This window comes from Sebastes fasciatus, chromosome 4, assembly GCF_043250625.1.
Source record: "Sebastes fasciatus isolate fSebFas1 chromosome 4, fSebFas1.pri, whole genome shotgun sequence".
NCBI lineage: Eukaryota > Metazoa > Chordata > Actinopteri > Perciformes > Sebastidae > Sebastes > Sebastes fasciatus.
This window is the reverse complement of record NC_133798.1, coordinates 2,659,638-2,672,645: the sequence shown is the minus strand read 5'-3', so window position 1 is coordinate 2,672,645 and position 13,008 is coordinate 2,659,638. Positions and strand designations below refer to the sequence as shown.

The following is a 13,008-nucleotide window of genomic DNA, read 5'->3' as shown; positions in this document are numbered from 1 at the left end:
ATGATATAATATACAAATAACAATAAAAACAGATTGGACTGACTAAAAAACAGCATGATGGGCTTGAAGAAAGAAAAGGAGGAGAACAGCTGTGCATGGCGTACAAATGGGTCATCTGGGTTGTTCTGAGTGTCCACCTGAGTTGCAAATACCACACTGGTGATAATGTCCATGGTGAAGCAGTCAAAACACCTGCAAAACACACAAATATGAGGACAGAAAGTGACACCATAATACTAATAGCCTATGTTGACTGCATGTGTGATTACTTGTGGATGTGAAAGGCCTCTCCTGACTCAACGGGGACATTCAAGTTGCTCATCAGGGCATCGGTGGCTGTGTTGATGAGTGGAACCATCTACAGGAAAATATAAAGAGACAGTGATACTCGTCACAGCTTCTCAGACTTTCTGGGAAAAGGAAGACACACGCGAAACCTGAAACAATTGGTCCAGAAATGCCTAAAAAAATGAGGAAAACACAAACATATAACGCACACAAAAAGTCTTTGTAGATCAAAATACTAATCAATGCACATACTGAATGGATGTACAGTAACTGCCTGAAAATGGAAATAACATGTGATTCATTTTGGAAGCAGACATGCAGTAAACACTGTGGGGACGGATAGTCTAAGTTACTCCCGGCTGAATTTAAAAAGTATTTATAGAGTGTGACTGAACAGTTGTCATGAAGGCAAATAAAATGTGTCCATTCAATTTTAAATTTAAAGAAAACAAGCTTCAATATTTTCAGTTATAAATGAAGACAAGAACAAACTTCATGACAGACCCTCCAAAAGTCAAAATTATGTTTTGACAGAAAAGAGAATTTGGACTTAACAAATGGACCATGAACTCAACACGCCTTGGAAACGTCCCCTATTTCAACAAAGGAGTCCTTCACGTCCTCTCCGTTCCTTGCACCTGGACTGAGACGCTGTCTCCAGAATGGTGCAGATGTGATATTTACTAAAGTTGAAAGCAGCAGCGCAGCGCCACCATAAATCCATTAGACGTGTTTATCAGCAGTACCAGGCCACCACACAACACTCCTCAATAGTTACACACAATTGGAGCTTAAGTAAGTTTCATTTTATACATTATACACGATCAAATATGACCTAAAAAACAAACATGAAGTAAAGAATTTCAATATTTTACAATACAGTTGGTTACAGCTGTGTGTCCTCCACACTTCATACCCTCCCTCTGTGACAGACAGTAACTTATTAGACAAAACAAATGCTCCCTCGGATATCTGTGAGCTGCATCTTGCACACATTTATGATCTGCTTTTCTAATTGGCAAGTTTTAAGACCACTAAATATCACTCTTTGTCGTAAATATCGTTTGATTCTAATTGGGGCCTGCTCAATGAGTACATCCACATCCCACCTCTTCCATCTCGGCAGCACTGAACGACGGGGCCAGGATGCTCCGCTCTCTCTTCCAGTGTTCATTCCTCAGCATGAGCAGACAGTCAGTCAGTCAGTCTTGGGCTCGGTGGCAAAGCGAAGAGTCTGCACAGAGAGACAGGAGAGTATACGGGCACAGACATCTGTTATCATTACACCATGGAAGCTTATGTTACAATCATGAGGGAGCACAAAGTGTACATGTGTATGTAATCGTTGGTTCACGTCCTCACTGTTCTGTGTGTGAAGCTGCTGAAGTCCCTGACCATCACTTGAGAAGGCACCAGAGAAGCTCTTCTTAAAGGCGATATATTGTAAAAAGTGAAATTGTCATGTCTTTTACATTATATAACAGGTTTAAGTGCTATAAAAAATACTGTTAAACTATCAAAACGTTCAATATATGGAGAAACACGCACAGCCCGTATTCAGAAATTGTGCATTTGAAACAAGCCGCCAGGATTTCTGTCCATTTGTGATGTCACAAATATACAATATTCAGATTATTACATGGTTTTAAACATTCTAAATGTGTTCCAGTTTATTTCCTGTTGCAGTGTATGTAAATAACATCAGCTGACAGGAAGTAAACATGGACCCAAACTGTTGCATAGCAACGCAATTCCGTTGAAATTAGCTAAAACGGAGTGTTTCAGTAAGAGGGTGAATACAGGTATATTCAGACAGACAGTATGAGGAAAATAAAGTTGTTTTTTTTAACATAACAGCATGTAAACATGTTCTAATAGAATCACAAAATACAAGTATGAACCTGAAAATGAGCACGATATGGGACCTTTAAGAGATGTATATGTAAAAAATGTTCTAGCTTACTTTTTTAACAAAAGCCTGAAACAACTCCAAACTCCTCTAACAAAACTGATGATGATGATGATGATGATGAGGAGGAGGATGTGGAGGGGGAGGAGGAGGAAGAGGAAGGTCCCCCTTCCATTTCATTTTCCATTTATCTCTGGGACTAAGATCAAGCACTTTTACATTTAGCCTTCAGATAGATTATACAAAACGATCTGCATTGGAAAGATTATAGGATGGCTTTTGCTATTGAACATGTTTATTCAACACTGGGCTTTGATTTAAAAGGGCAAAGGGATTATGGGATGTGGAGTTCACAACAACCAGTGCTCCTTTTGAGAGAGTGGTGATCAATACCCTGACAAGCCAGTAGAGGTCACTGGCTAGTCGAGGCAGTGCTGGTATTAGAGGGAAGAACACCAAGTAGGCATTGGTCAGGCCTTCTCAAATGAACCAGAGCAACATGCGCCCACCTTGTCATTGTCTGTATATAAAAACACTTTTCATAAAGAGCAGGGACCACGTCTAAAAATCTGTGATACATCTGCTAGAATCTTTTGTGTTAACAGCCAGGAACACCATTTTCAATGTAGTAAGTAAACCCAATGTGAGAACATTTCCGTACTGTCAATTCTTACTGAGCGAGAGTGCAGCTCAGCTAACACTCCTCAAGAGACTCTGAATCCTGCTGCTTTCCTTTACATTTTGACATTTTTAGATTTTTGACCAAAATGTATTACTTTTCTGAACACCCCACAACATTAAGGACATATGTAACCTATTTTATGGACACTATGGAAGCTGTCTGAATACGATCATAAAATGTATTATTTTGTATATAATGAAATCAACATTTTCCTATTAATCAGATGTCCCCCCACACTAATTCCATAATTACAAATATAAGAATTACATAAAATCTCACACTTTTGCTATAGTAAAGCCTGAAATGGGCACTTTTTATGACAGCAATCTCATTATTGTTTTTTATCAAAGATGTGAGTTCAACAGAGTTCAACAAATATTAAATTAGTTTTTCATAAACTTAAAAAGATAATTAATAAAACTGTAGGTGTGATGGGGATGAGAATAACAGGGTTGAAGATGGTAACGGGGTTGAAGACAAGAATACAGCGTGACATATAAATAGTTGTTTTTTACTCTTTCTATAAACATCATTTCATTATTAACCGTTGAAAGACAATAAATATAAATTGCAATTGACCTGAGTTTGTAAACCAAATGCAGGAAAATAACGATGAAAATAACAATGTATACATTAAACATTGTAAAGTGTCTGAATAGGTCATAGGTCAACCATCTGAGACCCACAATAGACCCGTTTTTGTCTTTTTTTAGGGGGGTACAAGAGGTCTATAGGGGGAGATAGCAGGTCAACAGTAGATGTCACATAAAAGTGGTGTACATCATCTGAAAGCTGGGAACATGAAGATTAATTTGAGATGCAGCTCAGCACTGAGTGTCAAGTTGTTCTAGTCATAAATCAGAAATAAAATGCATTAATTAATTAAAATAAATGCTGAAATGTTTCAGCAATTTTGGGGTTGATAGCATTTATTACACAGATGGTGCTAAATTTAAAAAAATGTTACCTCTTGAGAATTGATAAAAATGATCAATAATCCCTCTGAAATACCACATTAAGACACCAAGACCTTGAGGAACACCATAGAAAAAGCCATGTTTTGATTTCGTATCAAAAACTTTTGACATTTGGAGATTTCTGCAGGAATTGCATTTTTCGGCGATTGGATGGCGAGCACTTGTGTTGTGTAAACTGCTCAGAAACCCCCTCATTGTCAATCTAGCTAGGAAAGCCATCCATCCTCTGAATGCTCTAGGTCTCTAGTTTGATCCATCCATCCTCTGAATGCTCTAGGTCTCTTGTCTGATCCATCCATCCTCTGAATGCTCTAGGTCTCTAGTCTGATCCATCCATCCTCTGAATGCTCTAGGTCTCTTGTCTGATCCATCCATCCTCTGAATGCTCTAGGTCTCTAGTTTGATCCATCCATCCTCTGAATGCTCTAGGTCTCTAGTCTGATCCATCCATCCTCTGAATGCTCTAGGTCTCTAGTTTGATCCATCCATCCTCTGAATGCTCTAGGTCTCTAGTTTGATCCATCCATCCTCTGAATGCTCTAGGTCTCTAGTTTGATCCATCCATCCTCTGAATGCTCTAGGTCTCTAGTTTGTGGCTGTAAAGTTTCATGAGGCTGTCATCACACATGAATACAGTTGGGCTCATTGGATCCACAAGAGTCTCAGATGTACAGTGAGACCCAGTTTATGTAATTTGGAGACTGTTTATGGACCCCAGTATGTAGAAATATTCAAACACACCATTTTTAGAATGGGCGAAAATTATACATTTATACTGCATGCAAAAAAACTGCATGTGATTATCATAAAGTGTGCATGTCTGTAAAGGGGAGATTCGTGGGTACCCATAGAACCCATTTACATTCACATATCTTGAGGTCAGAGGTCAAGGTACCCCTTTGAAAATGGCCATGAAAGTTATTCCTCGCCAAAATGTAGCCTAACTTTGAAGCCTTATTTATCCTCCTTCCCGACAAGCTAGCATGGAATGGTACCAATGGATTCATTAGGTTGTCCAGTTTCATATGATCTGTAACTTCACTCTAGCTCTAAAACTGAACCTGCTACAGCCTCTGAAATACAGTCAAGTAGGTCAGGTCGGTTTTGAGGGAGCGTGCTATTGGCATGCTGACTGCGGGAATGTCCACCAGAGCCGTTGCCTGTGAATTGAATGCTCATTTCACTACCATAAGCTGTCTCCAGGGTCCTTTCTGACAATTTGGCAGTACAGTACATCCAACTGCCCTCACAAGCACAGACCACGTGTAACCACGCCGGCCCAGGACCTCCCCGCATCACGCTTCTTCATCTGCAATATCGTCTGTCACCAGCCCCCAGGACAACAGGCAACAATCATCAAGTCACCGCAAACTCACAAAACATGCAGATTTAGGCCAAATATGATGGAAACTACCACAGAGAAAAAGAACTGCAACTACAACAAAGACTACTTACAAGTGTTTGAAAGGTCTCGGTATCATCAAATTAACAAATATCGGCATTTGGTGAATATCAGCAAAAGTTGGTACATTTTTTTTTGTAATTTGTGATTTTTGCAAACAAGCCATTCAGAAACCTTCTCATAGACCTCCCTCTGTGCAGGTTTAGACTAATGCATTCTGATGACATAACAGTGTTTACACATGTAGGAGCCTAGGGAGTGTTTCAGCTGCTAAATAATGATTTCATCGTTATTTCTTTTTACAGTAAATTGGACTCACTGGGAACCGGTCTAATGATGAGTGTATTTCCCCAGTGAGGCTGTGACTGTGTACAGGCAGTATGACTCTGCCCTCAGCTCCCACCAGGGGCCACCAGGGGCTGCCTGCCTCCCGCTCACCTCAGAGCTGCCAGAACCAGAACACAACACATCACATCACATCAGAGCAGCGCTGACGTCACTCTGTGGATCTTTGGGTCCTTTAGTGGTGCAGCGTGCTTCCTGCTACGCTCCATTAAAGAGGAAAGAAATACACAAGTGAGCTGTTTCACCCCTTGTCTCCGTTTTTAGAGGTGGTGTAGTTATGACCAGTCTGTTCCTGTCATTTTCACCATAATGACACCAAACACACAGCGCAGGCTGCTCCTACCCGTCAAGTTAGCTAGAGCTCCAGCCCAGTGGTTCTCAAAGTGGGGTCCAGGTCCTAGAGGGGGTTCTAGAGGGGGTCCTAGAGGGGGTTCTAGAGGTTCCCCAGCAAAAAGGTTTTGTTAGCATTACAACATTAGCTAGCGTATCTCTGTCTGGATCATTGTGTAGTTGGCATTTGGCTTGTAGACCGTGTTGGAAATAAACTTTGTGGATTCCAAAATCTACCAGCCACTCAATAGATGTTTGGCTGGTGAGTGAAGAAAATCCCCCCCCCCCCCCCCCCCCCCCCCCCCGCTGCACGTCGGAGTGCAGCATCGCCCTGTCGGGGAGTCTCTACATTACCCCTTACATATCGCTTTACCGTTGCACAAATGTGCCTGCGCAACCTTGGAGGATGAAGTATGACTTGCAGCTTTTACTATAGTCATACGTCATATTCACATTTTAACAACAACCTTCTTCTTTTATTTATTTTTTTGAACTTTGAGCACTAAAGTAAGTTATTTGTCAAAAAGAAAATTGGCAAATAGTGTGGCTAATCAACTCAGTCAGGAAATGACTCAAATAAATATGAAATACCATTGAAATGTCAAAATGCACTAGAGGGGGGCTTTAAAGGTAGGGTTGGGAAAGATTTGAGAGTTTTTGTATATTAGTTGAAATTCTCATTACACCCTGACAGCAATCAATCAATCAGATGCTCTGACAAAAACAAAAAGGGAAGAGAAAATCCAATATGATTTGACCTGAATGTAATGATTGGACGGGCTACCTACCTACCTGCCTGTATGCACTCTGCCCTGCACTCACTGTGCCTCACTGGACAGCTGTGAGTACTAATAATAGCCATGTTCGTTGTTTATGTTAATTATGATATGTTTATGTTCATAGTGATAATTGTGGGGGACTGGCATTGGAGGGAGGCCTGAAGCGACGGACTGTCAATGTTGCAGATTTGGCGACTTTCTCTCTAGATTTAGCGACTTCTGGAGCTAGTTAGCATGCCGCTACTCCCATGAGAGTAGCTAGCAGCATTAGCTGCTAGCTACTCTCATCTCAGTTAGCAGCATTAGCTGCTAGCTACTCTCATCTCAGTTAGCAGCATTAGCTGCTAGCTACTCTCATCGGAAAAGAGTTGGCAACACTCCGCTAAGTTTTTGGGTTGGATATTTGTTTTATAAATCTAGTGTCCTCTTGTGAGTTTCTCCAGATTACTGACCCTGTCTTTAACTGTGAGCTGAGCAGTGAAGTGACACTTTAACCCACTCCCTGCCAAATGCACTCCCAGACAAATTGAAGGTTTTTATTTTGAAGGCAGCACAAGCTGTTTCCGGTATTGTATCAGTGCGTTGATGCAGCTGCCAGCAGAGAGGCAGAGATGGAGAGCAGCGCGCTGCGGGCGCAGTAGGGACATCAGACTTCACACACAGCGCGCACACACACAGACGGACACAGCGAGACGCGCGAAGGAGAAATAACAAACTCTTTGTTTCCTCATCGATCCAGCAGCCTCCATCAGCCTCCATCAGCCTCCACAGCCTCCAGCAGGCTGATGGAGAGCGGAGCTCCGCTTGTCCGCACCGGGGGCGCGTTGATCGGATGCCTTTCACCGCAGCAGCGCTGTTAGATGTTTTCCATTCAGGATTAATTGGTTGACCAATGGCTCCAAAACATGCGCTCCTCTCCGGCAGCGGCAGCAGCGGCGGCCCCGGGGTCGGAGGGGTAGATAATATAGGAGATCCCCATTGTTCCTCTCCGGCAGCATGGATCCTCGATGCGGGCATGGTGTCCATCTGCTCGCCGAGGACCGGGAGGAGGAGGCGGCTGCTGGATGGGATGCTGGCCCGGTGGTGTGTGACCGTCGGAGCGGTGCTGATGCTGATGCTGCAGAGCTCCTTGGCCGCTGACGGTAAGACACTGATGCTGTGTTTGTTATACAACCTGTAAGAGTGGTTCATTTATTCCCTATAATACTACAAATAAACCATAAACATGACTGAGGGGCGCTGGATCTGCTCTCTGCTATGCTGGCTTGATTTATCACATTATTAATGCAGTTCTTTATGAGGCAGTTTAGGAGAGGATGACTGAGGAGTGGAACATTTCATCAGTCTCTGTTTGATGGAAGTTATGACCACTAACTGCTGTGTTGTCTGGCTATAAGATAAGATATGGATATTAATATGTCATTGTGATGCGTCTGGTGCTGTTCTAGTGAAGGGATTGGTGTTCTGACTGCACTTTATATAAGTCTATGTTGTATTTAAATAATCGGTGTAGCAGCACACAGGCCCTAACCGATGTCACATTCCCAAAATCCCAAAACACTCAGCCGGAGCGCACGGCGGACCGCACCGCACCGCACCGCACCGCTGCACTGCGCCGCGCCGCGCCGCCACAGCGCGCTCACCGCGGCTCACCGTTTCTTTGCATTAAAGGAGGGAACTTTTCATTCATTCATGGAGCATTGAGCCCCGAGGTCTTCAACCTCGAACAAGATCCATAGGGGACGTTTCATATTCGCACAGATGAATAATGTATGATCTCCGTGTCTTCAGCCATCCCAGGAAAACATATAAATAGCAGCTAAGACGTTCCAGTCATGTTGCTTTGACTACAGCTCTTAAAGAGGACAGGACATTCTTACACTTCAGTAAACAGCCAGGTTTCATTATCATTTTTAAATAATATTGACAACAAAAGGCAATTTCTCTTTTTGATATCTCTTTTGACTTTATGTTTGCTGTTATGTTGATTATAACCTCTTTGATTCCCGGAGAGGTTTCATCAAAGGAATGTATTTAATGTAGGGCTGTCAATTGATTAAAATATTTAATCACATTAATCACTTGATTGTCCATAGTTAATCGAGATTAATCACAAATTAATTAATCGCACATTTTTTATCTGTTCTAAATGTCCCTTAAAGGGAGATTTGTCAAGTATTTAATCCTCTTATCAACATGGGAGTGAACAAATATGCTGCTTTATGCAAATGTATGTATATATTTATTATTGTAAATCAATTAACAACACAAAACAATGACATATTGTCCAGAAACCCTCACAGGTACTGCATTTAGCATAAAACAATATGCTCCAATCATAACATGACAAACTGCAGCCCAACAGGCAACAACAGCTGTCAGTGTGTCAGTGTGCTGACTTGACTATGACTTGCCCCAAACTGCATGTGATTATCATAAAGTGGGCATGTCTGTAAAGGGGAGACTCGTGGGTACCCATAGAACCCATTTACATTCACATATCTGGAGGTCAGAGGTTACGCCAAAATTTAGCGTAAGTTTGGAGCGCTATTTAGCCTCCTTCGCTACAAGCTAGTATGACATGGTTACAACCTAAACATTTCAAGTTGCGTTAATGTGTTAAAGAAATTAGTGGCGTTAAAAACAAATTTGCGTTAACTTTGACAGCCCTAATTTAATGTTTTAAAGCACTGGAAGGTGCTTACAGTAAAGAGCATTCTGGCTGCATAAATGTCCACTACAACCATTTTGAGTTGGTTAAACTTTGGAGGAGGCCATTACTGCACGTAATCAAGTTTGCGTTGATTTTTGACACATTCTTGAAAACAAATTATCAAGGAGAGTCAAGTTTAGATGCAACTGACATAAATATACACCCAAAGCGATAAAACGTTCTTTACAAGAAGCAGACATCCACAAAATGGAGATGTAAATGCATCCGAGATTCATCAGGAATCCAATTGCTCAAGCCAGGAGGTGGAAAGAAAGATATTTTTCATTGCACCCTTTTGGTAGCCATATGGATAGTTTGAAGTTTACTTTTATTTGCAGAGGTTTGGAGATATTTGCCCCTCAAGACTTGTGATGCCAACTCACGCGGGAGGTGAACGGAATTTCAATGTCGGTGCCGGCAGCACTGAAGATGACATTTGAAAAACTTAAATGTCAAATGTCTTGTCTCTGTCCAGGAATAATGACTGAGTTTTACTCAGGACATTTCACAGACAACTGTGGAAGATTTTCAGTGTGAGACATGTTGCTGCGGAAGTTTAAAATATCTATTCACTTTTCCCAATTATAATGATCCAATAAGACCAAAACAACTCAAAAACATAACAAGTGTGCCTATAGCTGTCACCATACAAATTATACACAAATACAAAAAAAGCTAAGTCAACCGCTACCCAAACCAAAAAACCCCAAAAGAGAAAAAGATAAAAGCTTTGTTCTTTTGTTTTACCCTAACATACATTAGGTCAGCATCACATTTCATATGCTTCATGTCATGTTTGCTATGATTATATTGTATGTGACCTGAAAGTAACCCTCAGGTGTTTGCACCTGAGTGACTTCATAAAGGTCTTCGTAAAAAAACTCCTCACTATTAAATGTAGCTTCAAATCTATTCATGGGAGATATTTGAAAATCCCATAGCAGCACTGATATTAACTGAAGGAGATTGCTCTTTTATGCATAGAAATAATTTGCTTTTTTGGACTACAAACAAATACCTTCTTAGGCAAACAGAATTTGGTGCCAATGAATCCTGCCAAAAAACACAGGACTTTCCCCCAGGAGACCGGTGTTCATGACCCATGTGAAACCACAAATCAAAGTTGATTTATTTGTCACGTAACGTCCCTACTTAAGCTACGCCACTTCTGGTGTTATTTAAACCCAAACCGCAATTTTTTCCAAAATCTAACTAAATAGTTTTGTTGCTTAAACCTAACCAAGTCGATCTATTCCTAAACCTAACTAAGTTTTATTTTGAAAAGACTGGAGAGGAAATTCACACGTGTTGCTGGAAGAAATACAAAAATATGCTAGTGCTGAGCGTCATGAAAAAAAGGGACATTTTTGTCTATGTACATGAATCTAATATATTCAATTTTGGGACTATTTCACGAACTGCCGTGAGTCTCTATTGTTATAAAATAACAAGCCTCCAGCCTTATGCAGTCGTGGAGGACGCTGGATTTCAGCATATGATTAACGTAACGTTACTTGAGCCGCGCTATACACTTAAGCAAAAAACAGACACAGTGGTACAGAAATCCAACCGTATTCCTCCAAATACTGCACTTTTTGAGAGGAAAAACTAATCTTTCAATTAAGAGCTGATAATCAGGGAATTGATATGTTATACTGTTTTTTTTTTTTTTTTTAGTATAGTTCTGGTTGAGCTTATGCTTCAATTTATGTTGATGGCCTTAGTCTATAATTACATCATATTTATATGAAAATATCAAAGCTGCATTTCTTGTTTGCACTAATGACTGTAGAAGACCTATTCTTTCAGTTGAGATTTGACAATGAAGAAGTGTTGATGTTCCTTATGGAAGCCATACTTTTGTTAAGGCAAACATTTGTGAACTCATTTTTGCCAAATAAATGAAAAGCATGTTGAAATCAGAACACGACCTCCTCGCTGTAACAGAAATGTACCGAACCGAACCGAAAACCGCGACCCCGACACCGTGATATGAACCCAACCGTGAATATTGTGAACCGCTCCACCCCTACCACCACTACACAGGGTGTCATTTGAGGGTAATAAAGAAATGGACTGCGCCCCTATGATAAGCACAAATGTATTCAATGCGTACCCCGTTATCAAGTGCAGATTTGAGAATGAAAGCAGAGCAACAGAATAAGGAGAAGATTGCCAACTTATTTGGAAAAAGACAGTTTATCTGCCCAGCCTCCCCCAGTTAAATCTGAGCAAACCTCCCACTCACACACACAACATATCCTCTTTTATATCATGCTGCTGTGCCACTTAAGAGCGAGCTTTTCCATAGCATGGCTTGGGGAGATTTGACTTCTCTCTGTTACCTGGTTACTCAAGCATTCAGCTGTTTCAGGTCTTTTAGAGAGAAAACCTTTCTATTGTATTTTTGTATTCTCCATCTCCATTTATAACAAAAAAGGGATGTTTCGGAGGCTGATGCCTAGCCGCTGTGTGTGATTTATGTGTGTGTGAGCATTGGTGTCTGCCGGCACATACAGTGTTTGTGTGTGTGTGTGTGTGTGTGTGTGTGTGTGTGTGTAGGTGTTTTTTTACTAGGCCTACAGAGATCTTCATCCTCAGTCAATAGCTGAGATCTATTGGTCCGTGTTACCATGGGAACAGATCTGCAGCTAGTACTTTTCTCACTGTGTGTCTGTGTTTGTCAGTCAGGGATTGAAATAACATCTGAGTAAGTGCCAGGTTCGAGTCTGTTGCCTAATAATCAGCGTCAGATGACACACAAGTGGAGATAAAACACTCTCTGAACGCACGGCTAGATTTGTGGGTTTGAACTGAACTCAAAGCTGCTAAACATCCGACTTCCTGGTCATCTCTGAGTCACTCACACACACTGCTGTTGTTTTCTTAGACTTAAACATCATCCGCGTAATGTGACCCTTTTCCCACCTCTTTCTATACTCGACATCTTTTACAAACACTTCAAGTTGAACTGGTAGCATGACGGCATTTCTTGCCTTAATTTAGATAGCAGAGCTGTCCAGAGGGCTCTGGGGAATACAGGAAGAATAAAAGATTGGGCTGCAGCCAGGAACTCATTTGTTCAAAATGAACAAGAGCATGTGGTAAGATGGTAGATTGTCTTTTCTTTTCATATCTTTCCTCCCATAAATCTGTAACAAAAGGGAATAACAAGTGAGCCAGCTTTTCTGTTTATATCTAAATAGTCTACAAACACAACATACCGGTAGTGTTTGTACAAAAATAAGATACATTATTATTATTTTTTTTGAGAAAAAAAAAAACTTTTTATATATTATATATCTTTTTTTTGATTCCAGCTTCTTAAATGTGATTATTTTCTGGTTTCTTTTCTTCTCTGTGACAGTAAACTGAATATCTTTGAGTTGTGGATAAAACAGACATGTTCGGACATCATCTTGGGCTTTGGGAAACACTGATTGACATTTTCCCCATTTTCTGATATTTTATAGACCAAACAACTAATAGATTAAAGTAGCAGTGGGTAGAAATGGAGCAAATACCATTCAAAAAAGTTAGTTTTTATAAAACGGTCACAATATCCTGACAGTAGTACATGAGA

General features: G+C 40.8%; 1 protein-coding gene across 3 annotated transcripts in view; it reads left to right on the top strand.

Moving 5' to 3' along the window:
* Window positions 1–7,302: 7,302 nt before the first annotated feature.
* LOC141766917 (UPF0606 protein KIAA1549L-like) overlaps window positions 7,303–13,008 on the top strand; it is a 183,751-nt gene continuing 178,045 nt past the window's right edge. For all 3 annotated transcript variants that reach the window (XM_074634110.1, XM_074634109.1, XM_074634108.1), the window contains exon 1: window positions 7,303–7,854. In XM_074634110.1, coding sequence (XP_074490211.1) covers window positions 7,605–7,854 — 250 coding nt within the window. In that variant the 5' untranslated portion in view covers window positions 7,303–7,604. The remainder of the gene's footprint in view (window positions 7,855–13,008) is intronic.